Source organism: Pempheris klunzingeri, chromosome 13 (genome assembly GCF_042242105.1).
Source record: "Pempheris klunzingeri isolate RE-2024b chromosome 13, fPemKlu1.hap1, whole genome shotgun sequence".
Classification (NCBI taxonomy): Eukaryota; Metazoa; Chordata; class Actinopteri; order Acropomatiformes; family Pempheridae; genus Pempheris; species Pempheris klunzingeri.
Genome location: NC_092024.1, coordinates 15,818,487 through 15,836,904, shown reverse-complemented (window position 1 = coordinate 15,836,904; position 18,418 = coordinate 15,818,487). Strand labels below are relative to the sequence as shown.

General features: G+C 40.7%; 1 protein-coding gene across 1 annotated transcript in view; it reads right to left on the bottom strand.

Annotated features, from left to right (window-relative positions):
* The window catches only part of dph6 (diphthamine biosynthesis 6), a 53,638-nt gene that overhangs the window by 7,398 nt on the left and 27,822 nt on the right, over positions 1-18,418 (bottom strand). Inside the window, exons 12-13 of the mRNA XM_070842756.1 lie at positions 18,221-18,395; positions 2,982-3,230 (exon numbers count right to left, since the gene is read on the bottom strand). Coding sequence (XP_070698857.1) covers positions 2,982-3,230; positions 18,221-18,395 — 424 coding nt within the window. The remainder of the gene's footprint in view (positions 1-2,981; positions 3,231-18,220; positions 18,396-18,418) is intronic.

Sequence of the window (18,418 nt, the reverse complement as noted above, 5' to 3'; positions counted from 1 at the left end):
AACACGGTAATAAGGAAGTGGTGTAAAGGCGGAGAACAGCAGGGAGCTGATGGGACTGCGCTGCTTAGCCAGTTCCCCTACATTTCCTGCCCAGCGGGACGCCTTCAGCATGTGGCTCTATGTCTCAGCACTTACTGTAATGCTGTCAGTCTGCTATAATATCCCTTCCCATTCACTTCCTCATTCACTCTCTTTTCTTAAGACTCTGCTCCGAAGCTCGTCAGACTGTTTGCGTAAATGAAACACACAGGACCATATCAGTGGCGTGAAGAAAGGTTTAAGGGTATGTGGCCATTATAAAACCATGCCAGAGGCCAGAGTTACTCAAAAGTCCCAAGTAAGCAGGAGAGAAATAATGAAAAAAGGGTAAGCATGGAAAAAGCTCTCCACACTGCAAATTTAGTACTATTAAATTTAAGTCACTCGTTTCTTTTTTCACATTTACAAATGTGGTGTTTATGAACAGAAAAGCTAAAATCAATCCTGCTTAGTAATTACTATTTTTTTTACTTTTTGACATGTTTTCAGAACCTGTTATCACTATACAAAGGGACAGCTGTTTAACATTTATTGACTTATCGCATCAAAATCTCCCTGCTCATCAAACCCTTTGCACATACACAGACAAACAGGCTCTTTGTGGTTTAATGCACCGTAAATACAATTTCACACTTGTAGCAACTCCAGTATGCTCCCAATTAACCCTTCATCCACCTGATTAGAGAAATTATCAACACACAACAACAACATGGCCCTGTGGCTTCACAGACACGCTAGGCACTGGTGTTTCTATCATTTGACTTCACTGGAAAATACTGTGAAAATATAGCATTTTTGTATGTTAAAGTATAAGGCTACATAATCCAACATTTGACAAGTGGATTTCTGTCAGCATTCATAGTTTAATAACATATTACGTGTTATGCTCGAGGTTTCTTTAAAAGCCCAAATGTGATCAGGATGCATTATAAAGAACAGATGCATTTTGAAAAAGAAGAACTAATAAGAATGGGGGAATTGCTTTAATTGCTTAAACTTAACCAGCATTAATAAAAGAACCTATATTAATTCTAAATACTCTAAAACTAAATTAAATGCAATATGATATATCTAAATTCTTAATGTGACATATTTAATAACCAGTTTCTCAATGGCAGCTGTAATTTACAATAATGTTCATTTCAATTTGGTAAATCAAAATGTCAAAATGTAATACTTGCATACATTAGATTACAAATAACAGTGCCATGCAGCAAAATATGACATCAGATTATTGCCTAGAATTATTAGAGTTTTTGGTTGGTCTGTGTCCCCATCTCTCTTTTTCCTCTTATTGAGTTATCACCATTTTGTACATTTGAATTGCCCTGCTGCCAGTTTGAGGACATCCCCTTACAAGGCTGCCTGTAAGTGAGGCATGACTCTTTTTGACAACGCCAGCTGGTGGAGTTCTATCTGTTGTCTGTGGGAGTTGTTTTATCTGTGTTTGACCCAAGTTAAACATTCTAATTACAGTCAGTTCAAATGAGCACCGGTGCTTTGTATAATCCCCACCCAAGGGAGAGAGCATTTCACCAAGTTTGGGATGAAACGGTAGCCCCAACCACAGCTGCCCTCCCTATCCTCTGCTGCACTTTATACATCTGAACTTTAAGTGGAAGAGAGGGGAAAGCATAAGGGAACTCACACCAAGATGATCTGCTTGACAGGCAAAAAAAAAAAAGCATGGGGTCAGGTTAGTCACCCATCATCTAAGCTAGCTCTATTCTTAAGGGGAGAGCTCACCTGTTTACAGTAGAGCTGTCAATTAGAGATGCTTTATCTGGGAATCAGTTGAAAATAAAATGTGGTCTCCTGGTGGCAATCCTGGCTCAGCTCAATGAATATTTCTGATCATTCTGACATATTGCATGGAAGCACAACAGATGGACTATGTTGTCCATCTTCAGTGACCTCTGACATGAGGCTAGTCTTGTCACCTCCCAAAGCTTTGCCTTTGGTTAACCTTGTTATCTGAACGGCCCAGTCTGCATGCTAAATTGATGGCCTCAAGATTTCTATTCCACCGTGTCTTACAATAAGGCACAACATGTCAAATAAATTCAAAATCAGACACCAGCTCTTGACAGAGATAAGCTGAACTGTAGTATATATTTCTGAGTTCACAAATTATCGTTTGAAAGCTTTGAGAATATACATGTTGGCCGTTTTATGTACTCCTATGATTTTGTGGAACTGACGCAAAGTTGACATCCTCTTTCTAGTCTTTAACACAGTTCGCCGCTGAACAGAGCCACATGTTGGAGGTGGGCTCCTGCCTCTCTCCCTTAGGCCTTATTCCCATGGCGAGACAGATTACTGTGGGAGGAGAAGGGCTGCCAGGGGAGACTGGTGCTCCTATTAGACGTATGGAGCAAGGGTTGTAAGCTGGGGTGGTGGGATGGAGGGAGGGATGGAGGGAGGTGGCAGGAAAGAGGGGTGGAAAGGGGGATAAGCTGCTCTGAGAGTTGCACGGAGCTCCAAAATGGTGTGTGGGGGCAAAGGATTAGGGAAGCTCTGAGGAAGACATCTGCTTCTGTGCCAAGCTTCACATTATCAAAGACACCAGTGTTTCCCACATCATCAACTTTTCATGAGCGCACTCACTGGTAAATATCAGTCGCAGCGGCTTGGGTCTCACGGGGGCAGAGAGGGGCGAGGAACTTTCCCTTATTTCACAACTATAAAATACAATTCTGAAAGGCCTCTGTGAAAAACTCGGATAAGATATCAAGTTTCTCTTCTTTTACTTATTCATCGACACATGGATTCACTGCCTTTTAATCCATAAAATATGCGTTCATTCTATGTGGGAGATGTATCGAATTATAAGTATGATCAATATTTCCTCTGCATCTATAATAAAACAGCCAGTCATTGCTCTTCTTCTTAACTGCTGGTATATGTTTCATAAACAATAATCTCGCTCCACAGTGGCTGACCTTTTCTTCCTCTGTGGCCGTCAGCATGCTCTCCCAGACGGCCCTGATGATGGGGATGTCCCGGTGTCTTGTGGCGTAGCAGTGAGCCTGGACAACATGAGCTAGAGTCAGGCTGCTGATCACAGCCTCCAGAACCTTCTTCACATAGCTGAAAGACAAGTGGGCCTGCGTCCTGGTGCCAGCCTTTACCAGCTGCATGGTACAGGGGACCAGAGAAATTTGCCCTGCACAGAAAACCGACTGATCAACCTGGAGAAAAGAGCATACAAGAAAAAGACATCATTATTATGGTAAAATCAGGGTTAATAGTCTACAGTCAAACTAGCAGCGTGGCGAGGCTGTACTTTGGCAGAATGCTTTGTGCTGAATGCAGACATCAGGATGACAACTTGCACACACTGACAATTTTAACGTGCAGTAGGTATATTGTTCACCATACTTACCATCTGTGTTTGGTGTATTTGAATCCTAACATTTTCTAACAAGCACTAAACATGATATACAGCTGAGGCTCATGGGACCGTCAATAGTTTTGCAGTTATTTGGTCATAAATTTAAATTTGAAATTCACCTGATGAAAGTTAAGGGATTACCAAAGTTATGGCAGTTCATCCCAAGGGGAACATGAATGCCTGTATCATATTACATGTCAATTCATTCAAATATTGTAATAGTCAGATTATCTATGTCTGTAGGACACATTGTCTGGAAATCATTAATGTCTATAGAAAATGTTTGCTAATCCATGCTTGACACTCAATTACAACTATTTAGAGCTGTGGGTCGGAAGTGATGCTGAACAAAATGAATTCAAACTTATTATTTTTTTTTATTATTACGTCTTTAATGTCAGTTAAACACTAAACATTAAACATCAATTTGGTAACATATGTATGTATATTTCTAGATGTGCAATTAAAACCCCAGCATTGGTTGCGGAAACCTTTGCCTTTGTAGTGAACGTGATCACTGATGAGATAGGAAAGATTTTGTACAATATATCAAGATTGAACTCTATTATTATTACTACTACACTCCAGAACATTATTTAAAAAGTCTGCACAAGATACGAATATCTAATTACGCAATTACAAAATTCAAGGTTTCTATTCAACCAGAAAACTACATCTAAGAAACAAGTCATACATGTACAAGTACGTTCATCAGCGAGGTGCTATAATCAGTTTAACATTAATTATAAGCGTATATGTTTGAGTAGCGCCACGTTAATTAACAAGTTCCACCTCTGTCATTTTTTCTTAGCATCTCATCACCAACAATTCTCATTTCACAAGCAGGTATTTTGTGAGAAGCCTGCCAATGTATCTCTGTGGCACTGGTGTTATTTATAAGCACAATTAACCATAATAAGCTCAATTCTCTGTTAAATACCTCTGTTAGAATTAAGCTTCTTGTATAATGAAACCTGAAAAAAATCTATCTGTTTAATGCAGAGAGATGAGTAGGGATGAGGAGTGGCATTAGGAGGTCAGGTCTTTAGAGACCCTGTAGCTCAGCCGTGTTTGTGGTTTGATGGTGTTAGTGCTGGACACTAACTGCTGGTCAATGCAAATAGCTGTTGGTGACATGTTGATAATTGCTGGCCTATGCAGGAGCCCTGGAGCACATGCAGATCTCCAGGGAAGATCAAGAAGGCCTGAATCAATTGACCAGAGACAAGGTCCTTTACTGATTAGTAAAGACACAGCCAGGGGTAACATGTTTTGCAGTGAGATTTCCTGGGTTAGCATGGACCAGAGGTATTACTTAAGACTTAGCACCTTCTCAGACAAAATTCCTCTTCCAATCATTTCAATTGCCCTTTGTTTTCTTTACTCTGTTCAGCTTGATAATGCTTAAACAGACAGGCCATGACATAACTTGGTCAAAGGAGGAAAACTGAATATTTTCGCCTTACTGAAATGCATGTCTTTTATGGGATACTAGCAGAACAAGATGCTATCCACGCAACTGTTTGGCTAGAGGGTGGACACAGTCGTGGGTATTTCCATAATCAGATGGGTTTGCCATGATCCCCAGCTTCTGGGTTCACTTGTCAGCTTTGATGGATCTTCAGCTTCCATCTCTGCTGTTCCAAATTACCGGGACAGTGTGGGAGACAAGAGATGGAGGGAAGATGGGCGAAAGTGAGTAAGGGGAGGGGGGGAGAAAGTCCCTCGCTGCTCTCAACCAGTTGGATCAATCACCGGATCATTTACCTGCAAGCACAATCTGCCCGAGTGCCTGCATTACTATGTCTGCCTTACATAAAAGCCAGATTCCCACACATCAACAACAAATTGTCATTGGCATTCCATTTATGAGCCATCAAATGCCATCATATCCACTTCAACAAAGAAAGGCTCCATCAGGTTGGACGGGTGGCCAGAATCTCTTAACAAGCTTGTCCCAATGAAAAGAGCTCACTCCATTTTGAATTCATAAAGGCTGGCTACCATTTGTCTATTTGAATATCAAAAGGGACTAGCGTGGGGCCCCTTGACTGTTAAAGGCAGACTCCCATAGCTTCTACCAAGCAGGTGTGTGATGATCAATTATTAAGGATCCCGCTCTGGTTACTCTTAGTGGGAGGTGGAATTGGGGATTTGGGGGTTTGTGGTGGTGGGGGCACATATTTCTGTGGTGAACCTGGATGGGGGAGAGACAGTGGAGAAGGGAGAGCGAATACTATTTACATAAAATTAACAGTTCAAAAGAATGAGTTCACACACCAATCAAACTTGTTAATTGACTGTCAATGGTGTGTCCCTGAATATACAACACAACTACATTATTCATCTTAGGCCTTGACAGGGAAGACAGTCCAATTTGCATGGGCGTTCTAAACGTGATCAACAACCACAATGCCACATGCATTTTTAATAGGCCAGAGATGGGATCCTTTAATATTCATAAGGGTCAAACAATTGCATATGACATTAAACTTTCTATAACAAGGTAAGTATTTTCAAATGCTAGCCTTAGCAGTCTAAATGGCCCACAGAGAAAAGGGCCAGTGAATCAATACATGTTCATGTTGGTTTATTCCTGTTCAACTGCTTCTTAATTACATTTGATATTCGCTGTCATGACTTGATAGGTTTTCAGAAATTTCAGGCTTTATTTAGTGAGTTTTGGAGCAAAAATGAATAATTTTCATTATACCTTAAAACAGTTTTTCCATGAGAGAAAACATACAGTACATATGGGTGAAATTCAAATCACAGTAAATACCAGAGCAAAATATCTCATTTTCAATCTTTAATGATATTTACTGAAGAACTGATGATTAAAAACTTACCAACCCATGCTTGTCCCATTTAGTTGACGGGTCAAATGCTTGTTTTTGATAGTTCACAATATAAATGTATCATTAATTTAGACTTGCAAACAATGTCACAATATCTCTTACTGAGAAATGTGTCTCTATGTGTGCCACAGTGTAGAGACAATGAAGCAATAATACTGAGTGATCAACCAACCCTAACAGTAAAAATGGACATAAACTTAGACATATTTTTCAAAAGCCAAACAAGCTTCCAATGAGGAGAACAACTGAAGTGATCACCACACACTCTTTCCTGCTTAGTAATAACTAAGCTGTATTTTTGCTCATGCTTTATCGATCTTTATTTCATGGCTACAACGCCATTACTTTTCTAATAAACCCAATGACATGTCAAAAGGTCACCACCCCCAAAGACATTTTCTCTCTCCATCCCGGTGAGCTGCAGACAGTAACGTGTATGTAAATATACTCAGGAAGCGCCTGGCTGTGTCCGCTTCCAATCCTTAACGGTGTCTCGTTTCAGGCTGGTTTGTCTGAGGTGTTTCTAATTGCAGTTTTTGTGAAAGAGCTTCCAGAGATGACCAGACAGTGCCAGACTATATTCACACTGGTGTTGGAGCCCTCTGGGCCCCCATCGTGTTGAAGACGTCTCTGTGTGTCATTAGCAGAGCTTTGGAACGGTATAGATGAACTGGGCTGGCCTGGATAAAATGACCTGGTATTGACGAACAGTCAGGTTTTTCTGCATGGTTCCAAGGACAGAGAGAGGTGGAAAACTGCTACTCCACTCCTATCAGATATGCTAATGGTCACATTTCTCCCATTGAGACCTCATGCATAATTTAAGCAGGAAAATGATGATACAAGATGTGTAAAATAGGTTAGATTAATACGGTGTAACTTTTCTGTTATGCAAGGACACATGTAACCAAGCTAAAAGGGTAATGGCAGTGCAGTGTAAAGTACAGAGTGGATGATTAAATGTGAAATATAATTAATATTTGTGGTATGTCCTTTCATGGGGATATTACTACATCTTTTGACTGCTTTTTATCACGATGGAGTAAGGGTAAATGGGTGCATCTTCAGAGCACATGGACAAGGCTTTCCAACTCATAGCTAAAACTTTAAAGATTACTTTGGAAAATTAAAAGCCGTTATCAAATAGTTTATTGTGAATATAGGAAAAAAAATGTTAAAGGATTCTGACTTGTGTTAATTGCACAAGGTCTTATTGAAACCAAGGATGATGCATTCACATGCTATGTCCCATCTAACACTTAATTCAATACATAAACAATAATTTACTTTAAACGGGATACTCCTTGGTTCACTTTTAATTCCTTATGGAACATTCTTAATATATGTGACAAATTTTCAAATTTACTTTTTCCACTTTAATAATTTTCTCCTTTTCTTGAATATTTTAGGGTTGGCAAATAGCTCAACATAGTTCAAAATGTGGGGATCAAAAAACTGAGGTTGAAGTTTTGTTGAATGTATTTAAGTGCATATATTATTTCTGCTTTTTGGCAGGGATTTGATATGCAACGACTGTTTAATCCTTGTGTGGTGGATGGCAGTTTGTCAGGGATGTGTGCTGTGATTTCATCTTGAACTGGCTTCAAGTCTGTGGGGCTCTTTCAGCATTAGTGCATTCAAAGCAGATCACGTCTGGGAGTGGGAAATGATAAGAGATGGGCTCATGTTGTGCTGCGCCCTGAGGAAATCCTGCCTCTTCTGACACCTCATTTCTACAAATACAAACCTTTCAGGAGAACCACAACCGTTCTTCCGTCTACAGAATCTCTCCCCATGTTAGGCTTCTCATTTAAGGCTTCATGGGAAGGGGGAGGGAGATATTTGCCTTTTTTATTCCCTCCTCTTTTTTCCACAATCTCTATTTTTTGCTTCCTGTTTGTGCTCCAGTTTGAGCCTAACCCCTGTATGCTCAACTGTCACACAAAATCAGTGTTACTTAAACAGCGACATAAATAGCCGTATGAAGTGCACAAAGAAAGGCAAGTATAGGGCATTTCTGAATGTATTCTCCCAGGTCTAAAACTGCACAGAAAACAAACCATGAGCATATGTTCAAAACACAAGGTTATTACGATGGTAAATTTAGAAGAACATTAAAAATTACACAACTATAATTAGCCATTGTTGAGGCAATATGTGGTCAGTCTGAGCAAGGGACACTGGCCTTTCCCCAACCCCCACCTTCTCTAAGCTTATGTGTATTTTTCTGTTGTGCCTGGATGTCTGCCCTCGACATGCCCACTCCATAGACACTGAACCGTGCGGAAGAGTAACACTGTCATGTCAGCTCTGGTCAACTTTATGGTGGTCAGGAGCTGCCGCTCAGTAGTACAACCAAGGTCATGGAAGCCTGACTGCTGGATGCTCGGGGAGACACATCTGAATGCCAACAGGCATGAATACACGAATAAATAAATAAATCTTTCCACCACCATAAAAAATATTTTTACAATAAAATAAAACTGCCTCTGTACATCACAGACAATATTTGATTAAGCTTTTTGGGTTTTGTTTTTATCTAAATTTACTGTTACTGTAATGATGTTCAGACAAATAAAACATAACAAATAAAATTGTCTATTGCTGTGGAGTACTGTGCCACACTAGAGTTGGGTTGTGGACGAAGAGTGATGGAGGGGCATGGTTTTTCATTGCGTTAGGCAAAATGCCCTGCTGCCTTCAACTGTCCCGACCTCACATTTTTTGACAAATTGGTTGTGAGGCTTTTACGACTGATGCACATATCGCAAAAATCATTTCTGCCAAGCTTCCTCTATGACCTGCCCGTGGGACATGACAAGCCCCTCCATGCATCGCTCTATCAAACCGAATCTTTCCAGGACAATGCAAATTATGACAAATTCCATCATCCTGCATTATGCGCTTTCCTGCTAATCTCCCTAATTCGAGAGAATCGGGGAGGGTCTCGCAGTTTCAGCTGAGGGGCATGTTGTCTGATTGAATGATGCTGAAACTGCAACCCTCAACCCCGTTCTTTCTCCCTTCCCAGCTGTGACCACCTCGTCTCTTCTGTCTTTTCATATTTTCTCCTCTTTTTGAGGCTACATCTCTTGGTCTGGCTGGTAATGGAAGCACTAGCTCAACCTGGGCACAAAAGAATTATGTCAACACAAAGTGCTATGGCCCAACCATTAAAGTGTAACTGTCACTAGTGGTGACGTTAAGCAACTCTGTGTGTGTGCAATGCAATGTCTATTCTGCAAGAGACAGTGTGAATGTCCAAAACAAGTCAGCCTGCAACCCAGGGACATGAAGCCTCTGTGTCCACATTCAAAACATCCAGTCAAACACACACACACAAACCCTCTATTCCTTGCCCTGCTGCTACTCTGCTGCTTGTAATGGACACCACATGTAGTTCAGTATCCACAAATAAAAGATGACTAACAGAAGGAACAAAAAATGAAAGATAGAATGAACAAGACAGTGCAGAAAATGCACAGGAGAGCAAAAAGAGATGTATTCCCTTCTCATCTCAACAGATGGCAGTATGGCTGCATTAAAAAGGCAATGCCATTCATACAAAGTCCACTCAATCCATGGACAAGCTGGCTAGACAGCATTGAAGTCTTTTTGGATTTTCTTCTTTTTTCCTTTTTTTTTTTTTTGCAAAGTCAAAATGTTCATCTAAATAAGCCACAAATTCCACCAGAGGAAAGGCAGGAATATGGATGAAGGAAAATTTTGGAAAAAATAAGGAAAATAGTAAATGGTATAACAAATTGTTGGGGGTTTCTACACGTGTGTCATTCTTTATTAATTCTCATCATCAAATACTGAAAATCCAATGAAGCTGAAAGGTGTTTATAAAACAGTAGAAAATAAAATAAATCTAAAAAGTAAGATTTTCTATTTAAGAATTCTTTGTTTACACTTTGAAAAATGCATACATTTGCAACACTATAAATGTGTACCAGAGATAATAACATTCTCACTATGGCAAACTGATAAAATACAATGTGCTGAATATGTATTGAATCCCTACTGAAAAATAGAGCAAATATTAACAATTGTGCCAGAGCACAAAATTCAACTCAATAAATTTTGACATGAGGAAAATATTGTGTACTCTATATTATACTGAATGAGCTCTTACCCTGAGCATCTTTACTTCATTACATTACCTAGACTCACGAGGTTTAACATCCCCTTACATAATAAATCCATAATATCAATAATAAATATATATTAAAAGTGAACATGCTGATCTGTCCGCAGAAAAACCAGGAGACGGTATATTATTCATCTGCAGCAGTTTTTTCCTCAGTGAAGTGTGCTTTGATGACAATGGTTTTTGAAAAATGAATGACCCGGGTTAAAAGTTACTACTCCTAAGAATTGCTCCATGTGAAATTCATGATGAAGCGAGTGGCCAAAAGTAAATGGAATGTAAAAGCTGTAACACTCCTAAAAAAAATCCCTTAATAAATGAAGACAAAATGGCCATGCTAGAACACTTGTTGTATGTGGATTTAATGACCGTTTCTAGCCACAGCAACTTAAAGAATCGCAGAAAGATAGGAGAGCGTAATAACTCTAGAAATCATCTAAAAGATCACTTTCCTAAAGCTACAGCACAGTGCTCTACAGCAGACAGTAGGGGAATCTGCTGCAGTAACAAACCATTTCTAACCGCCTTTCAGTCTGAGTTGGTGACAATTAATGCTGTAAAACCTGTATTTAGTAACACATCAATCATGTTTTCTCTTTGTTACTTATTCTGTGCAAACAAACCACTCTATTAATAAAATGCTGGACGTTTTTTTTCCAACTCTGTATGGCTGATAGCATACATACATCAAAAATATGAAAGCATAATGCATTTTTTTGCCTATCTGCCTATGTTTAATTAAATTCTCTTACTGCTTGATCACTTTAAGATCATTTTAATGTCTCTGTGTCTATTTTTTTGGATAAACCACGGCTATGGGTAAAATGTTGAAAAGCTAGGAGGGGGTTACATTTTTCCTTCCACTGTTCCCTATTAGTTTCTGCATGTCACCACAACAGTATGTCAGAGACCAGGCCCCTGTATTGTTCTGTCTGTATTTGCCACATGTGTATATTTCAGAAGAAGCATCTTCCAGACCTTCCCTATCTGTGTGTGTGTGTGTGTGTGTGTGTGTTTGTAGGCCCTGTCAGCTATGCCCTCTCGTCACTGCAGGGGGAAGAAACACACCCGGGCAGCTCTGAATATAGTGGCTAGTTACCATAGTAATGGGATGGTCATACGTCTCTCCTTTCTTAGACAGTGATGGGAGTGGACAGAACACGCCGCTATGCTTTTTATCTATGCATTTGGTATTCAGTTATTTCATTCCACAAATAAAAAGCCAAGCCACCCCACCTCTCCTCTCTCAGTATTCAAATAGAGGGGTAAAATGGGAAGTAAATAGTTGGATATGGGGTAATAATTCACACATGGGAGTACAAATAACGATGTGTTTTGACTGAGTGTTTGTAATTGCAATTGTAACAGCTCCAGTGTCTTGGCAGATATCTGAAGTGGTGGGATCTTTACATGACGCTTTTCAGATGCCTTCTTGATGTCTCTGAACCATTCACCCCTTTACAGCTCATCAGCAGTGACAAAGTGAGAGGCAAACAAGCTCGCACATACACACACACATACACACACACTCATGTACCATGTGGCTCTCTCAAATTAAAAACCATTTATCAAATAAAATCATATTATAAATCAGAACTGATTACATTCATCTACATTCCATTAAATGTTCTAATTACTTAATGCTTTTTACATAGAGAGCAGACAAGAAATTTGCAGATCTGTGGTGAGAAAAGTGGAAGACTTTTGTACAGTTCTAATGCTGACCATTCAGTAGAGACACCAGAGACTTCCCAGGCTTCCCAGGTAATTAACCATGGTGAAGTGGTATATCTCCACCAATGTGTACACGTACACACATGACATATTTATATATATATATACATATATATATCTCCACATCATTCAGTATGTAAAAGAGGAAGAGGGACGATGGCTGTGGCTACCATGCCCCTGCTTCCCATGGCTTGTTGACATGAACCAAGGCAGTCAGGCACCAATAATACATGAAGAGCTGTTCAAAGGCAATTAGGATCAGTTGTCAGGGCCGGGCCCATTAATGAGTGGGAGTGTGGCAGGGGCCGGGGCAGAGGCACAGCGCCGGCGTACGTGGCCGCTTGAGAGTCGATGCACTCTGACAGATCCAGTCCTTCCCCTGTCCTCGCCTGGTACAAGCTGATACCAGCCTGTCCCCACGTGGTGCTGCAGCAGCAACAGCGCAGAATAATGTAGCAAAGAATGCACTGACTCCTGAAAATGACCAAAGCCGTGGCAGGTCAGCTGCTATGAGGTCACAGCAGGACAGAAAGGGAGGGGGGACTATTGGGTTGGGGGTTGAGAGGAACATAATTTCCTCTGCTGCAGTCTAACACTTCCCATAAAACTGCCCCCTCATCAGATTAAAAAGGTGGTCTGATTAGACCTTTCACATACATGTGCACACATTTGGAGGCACCCACATACAACAGCTCCAGTCCTGTCCCACACAGATATACATCTTGGCATGCAGAGGAGGGGGAAAGAAGTCCCCATTTTTGCATACAAGACAGCATTGTTGTGGGTACATAGACCATATGTCAACAAATGTTTAGTTACTGATGGTTTGAGATAATGTGCTCAATTGCCCATCCTCTTTGTCTTTGCATGCATCTTTATCTATTTGCATGCCACTCAATGTGGTTTGAATGTTGTATACCTCTCCTGTCAGACATGAGTGCGTCACAGTGAGTCACCTGTGACTCACTGCAGTGCATTTTAATGACCAAACCAGTTTACCCTGTCAAACAGTCAGGCCCTATCACAAAGAGCACACAGGTGTATGTGTGTGTATGTGTGTGTCTGCGTGTGTCTTGGCCTCGGGGCATACAGCCGACATGCCATTGCGGTAAGGACTTACTGGGTTTGATCAGTGTGTTTCATGTGTGTCCAGTTCAAGCGAAGACAGTTGACCCCAGTGTTTTGGTAGGATGAGTAAAGCCTACAGAGACAGACTCAGGTGATGTACAGAGAAAGGAACTGAATCAATGCACACTGGGGAAAGGCTGTGAGGTGAAGCCTCAGACTGTCAGTCAAAACCTTCCTGGCTCTCTCCAGACAAAAGGTTCAACCCATTGCACACAGTTCAGGCATTCAGGAGAGGAAACAACCAGCCTATTCTACTTATGTCTTCAGTGAAATGAAAAGAAAAAACAAATCTGTGTTAACATCCTCCACTGCAACAAGGAGCAAGTAACAACACGTACTGAGGAACACCGTAGTTTTGAGTAGCCTTCAATCTCCCGACTCCTCAAACCGCTGAGCCTTCAAGACCTCATTTTTCATCGACTCAATTACTCAACAACTGTTCCGCTTCTGGCCCCACCCCTTCCTCACTGCCTCATCTCCCCTCCTCCTTGGCTGAAAGTGATTATTTGTTCTTTTATTAAAGTTGATAACATCCCTTGCATTGTCTGAGTGTGCACGCTAGAGAGCCGCCCCTACTGTTCTAGCCTCCAGCGCTTCGTATTATTGGTGCATTATTTCACGCATGCCCTCCTCTTTTATCAAGCGCTTTTGAAGTAATGTTAATAGACTAGAAAATTGAGACATTTATGAAGTATGGGCCGTGTTTATGAAAAAATCCATAAAGTATGACAGGGGAGAGGTGAGATAAAAGCAAGGTTTTAATAGATTATGGCAAACAGGGGAGAGGCGTCAGAAGCTGACAGGCACCTCCTCCGAGATCCCTCATATTTTATGGGATTAATTTTGTTATATTAGAAATGAAGTTAAATGTCCTAATTAATCTGTTCATGCTGCATGGATACCTCCCTGAACGCAGATGCACGCACACACTCAGTTTTTTGGCTAATTACTCTTCTGTGGTAATTGAGGTAGATGTATTCTCTAGATGTAAGCTGAGGAAGTTTGGGGAGGTGGGGGGATGTTTGATGTGATGACGGTGGGGGGCTGCTGAATTGTGCATGTTGGCTCTTTTACAGTAGAGAAACATTCTGGGTGAGAACAACAAACCATAAAACTAGAGCACTTAGCTTAATTTCTGCCATTCATCACTAAAATTTTTGCTTTCTCACTCACCACACTAGCTCATATTTAACTGTCAACCTTTTGATTGTTCACCATAAAGCAGGGCTGCTATCTTTGCAAGCTCATCATGTACTGTTTGTTTGTCCTACTATATATCTGATGGAAAACACTGTAACATATCTGTATGTTTCTTTACAAAACAAAAATGGAGAATGTTAGATAAAAATATAGATATTTTGTGGGGTGCGTTGTGAGCTAGTAGTCTTAGATGACCGCAAAACCTGGGGATCTTTATCAAATTGCATTTCCTGTCTCATGTTTCCTGTCACTCTGTACTGTCAATTAGTTTAAAATGTCCTTAAAGTAATTTAAGGACACCTTTGATAGTATTCCCATTATAACACTTTATTGGCTAAAATAAAAAATCTAAATGAGGCAGAGGAATGAGAAGGGGAAACTTCGAAATACAGTCTCTTTCTGCCTCTACATGGGTGGCCCAACCTCACTGTGACTCAGCCTGACCTCTGAACTTTTCATCAAGAAGGTCAAACAAAGTTGAGCTCATTGTTTTAAGACATTAAGACTCCTGTGAGGAGATTATTCAAATTCTACCACCCGCCACAGCACACTCCTCCCTTTGACGCTAATTGGCCACGTCAGATCCATTTCCCTCCTGATGCCTCACAGTCCACTTTGACAATTTTCAAAATCCAATGCAAATCCTATCGCAGGCTTGTGCAAGAAAGTCTTCCACAATATTGACTGTCACTCACAATTAGGGGAATGAGGCAAGGGGTTAGTGTTCACCATCAACCTGAGGCTAGTGCAGTCAGCTCCCAAAACACACCCCGCAGAATCTGATCAGTGAGTATAATTTCTCTGCAAATATCCCATGGGTGAACCACTTACCTTAACAGGAAAGAGGAGATGTTTAACAACCATTCAACTCATAGTCTTTCTATTCAGACCTGGTTTGGCTATTGTGTTTGCCTCTGTCAATGTGGCTCCAAAGGGAATGTAATGGAACAAGCAGCATTAATCTAGATAGATGTGGGGAAAAAAAAACTGCAGTTTGAGGCTCCTGTGACTTTAGTAAATGATAGGTCAATTTTTTCCATCTGGCAACTCATAAGCGTAATCGTCTGTCATTAGTACAAATGGATTTCTGTGTAAAAATGTGGAACATTGCTGGCTTAAGAAACAGGCCCATGCTCTTTTTTCCTGCTATTATATTAATGCAAAAGGATTGTTTAAAAGCTCCTTCTAAGAAACAACTGACAGAAAATGCAGTAATAACTTTTATTTATTTTAAAAGCATGCCATTACTTGGCTTTTGTTATGATGAGAGAATTTGTTTTGATATTTTGTGACAAAAACTGGATGTCTGAGAGCAGCATTTGTTCATAATGGCTTGATTGATGTAATAAAACAGTGAAATGTCTTATATCTTAATTAGGTTATGCAAAGTATGTCTAAAACAAATGACAGCGAAATTTGCATTTGCATTTATCTCTGATAAAAAAACAGCAAAACAAGACAATTCGTGGCAAGAACTTTGATTCTACTGCACACACCAATGATCTATCAGACTGCAACTAGTATGTATTACCATGAACCTCCAAACACATGTCAGTCAGGTACGGAACAACGTGACATAATGTAAAAACAAAGCATAAATTAAATAAATGATTTTGTCTATATGGCTTGCGGCTCTAACTTAAACTAGCAGCATATTATACATTAACATACAATAACACATGAGGCCCCCCAGCTTTGACAACATAAAGGTTAACTAATTCTTAAAATCAAATCAGATCTGAATGTGTCAGCTTGCCAGTCCAAGTCGACATTCAGTCAGCTTGCCATTCCCAAGAGCTGAAGCTGAAAGACATGACAAGCCAGGCACATAGATGAATAGATGGATGGAGATTGAAGTTCCAGCACCCATCACGTGCCAATCCCTAATGCCGTTCCTCTCTACCTCCACCAGTACCAGCCTTCACAGCAGAGACTGGCTGTAGTCAAATCCTGCAGGGCCAGAATGCCATGTTCTGTCAGTGCCCACGTGCTCGCTCTCAAACCACTGGATACTTGTCAAAAGAATACACTCCCAATAGAGCTGAACATTGGTCATTTTATAACCCTGTTTGACTATAGCATATTCAAATGGCTAGCATCACTATGCTTTATGATATTCACAAACCAGAACCAGAATCATTGATCTAAGGCTACTGTCATTTGATATCTATTTCCTCCATTATGTCATAAGTCACTGAACCCAAAGAACTCATCACAAAAACGATCACATTCTCTGGACATACTTAAGATCACAAATTCTTTTTTTAATCATTTCAGGTTCAACCCCCTTCCAACCCCCTTGTATCGCTGGATCCTTCTTTTAATTACTATTTTTTTCCACAGACAGTGAATGTGAAAAGCTTCAGGTTATTTGGTCACACACAGCAGCTTTTCTGTGCCTGTTGTTGCCAGAGCCCTGTCGCTACGGTGTCCCACGGCAACAGTCACCCAGGAAAATCATCATTAAGATGGAGTCAGTGTGGTACTGGAGACAGGAGGGGTGGCACTGCATGCTTGCTCACAGCAAGGGGGTAATTGTATCAAATCCCTAGCTGCATTGAAGAGTTGTTAATACCTTTTTGATCAAATTAAGTCATTGCAGCGTGGAGGAGGAGCAGATACACTGAGAGACGACGCAGGGGTCATATGAAACACCATGTACAGCTCTGAGCAAGCAAACTCCTCTCATTGTTTTCTAAAATTGGTTCGGATATGAATGATCATTAGAGGAATGAGCGATTAGACTGTTTTCCAGAGGCAATAGCACACGGCCACAGCTGACTTAAATTTCATGTCTCAATGAGACTCTATTGAGGAAATCAAACAGTCCTGGCATGTTAAAAGCAAACCTGACTCTGTAGGTTACATCCCAGGAATCCAACCTGCACAAGATCCTCTGAGCTTCGGTGACACACTGGTGAGATGTGCCGTCAAGCTCTAAACGAATGGCTAATCCACACATGTTCTCACTCACAGACGGATTTGGCTGCAGGATCAAGGACAGTGTGGAGGAGATGGACACTATCCTTGTTGACAGTACCTTGACAAGTGTAATCCCATATAATACACACTGGGTAAACAAAACACCAAGCCAACCGTGCAACCACAGCCCACATTTCCTCTGCTCTGCCTTTGAATTCGGCATTCTTTCTGGGTTTGAAACAATATGAAAGAAATTCGATTTGTAGTTTTACAAACAAGTGCAAAAATAGATACACACTGCCCACTATAACAGGGATACATATTTGCGTGTGTACATAAAAGTAGTAATGAGAACAAACTATCACACAAAGCAACAATCACATGCATCTGCACGCATGCATCTATACGTAAACAGAGACAACAGGGATGCACTCAAAAGTGTTGCACGTGATCTGAGACACTTGCATTGCTTTTGTAGGAGTCAAGCACAACAAAGTATCATGACAGAAAAGAAAATAATGTTCCTTGCATTTGGTTTAGCCCCTCAGACAAGGGATTCAGTGGAAGATGTTTCACAATAATTTACAATCAGTAGCCAAACAAGTAATGTCAAGAATGGGGTTGAAATGTACAGAAAATGATGAATATAAAATAAGAAATGAACTTAAGAAAATGAAATAAAGAAACATTTAGCTGAATAATCATTTGTTAATTAGCAGAACAACATTCTTACTTATGTGGCCATCACCAAACTTGAACTACCTTCTCCTGCTCTGGACTGTGGAGCCTTACCCTGAGCGCCTGGCTGTAGGGCCCGATGTTTGCTGGGGCCCAGTGGGACAGGCTCTGGACATGCAGTGCTTCCCTCCGGTGGCAGGAACCATCCTCACAGGGTTCGGTCCAATCATGGAGCAGACAGTCCATCTGCAGCAGCTGACCGGCAGGTAGAGGAGCCTGGACACACACCCTTCATGCAAAAGAGGGGAAACC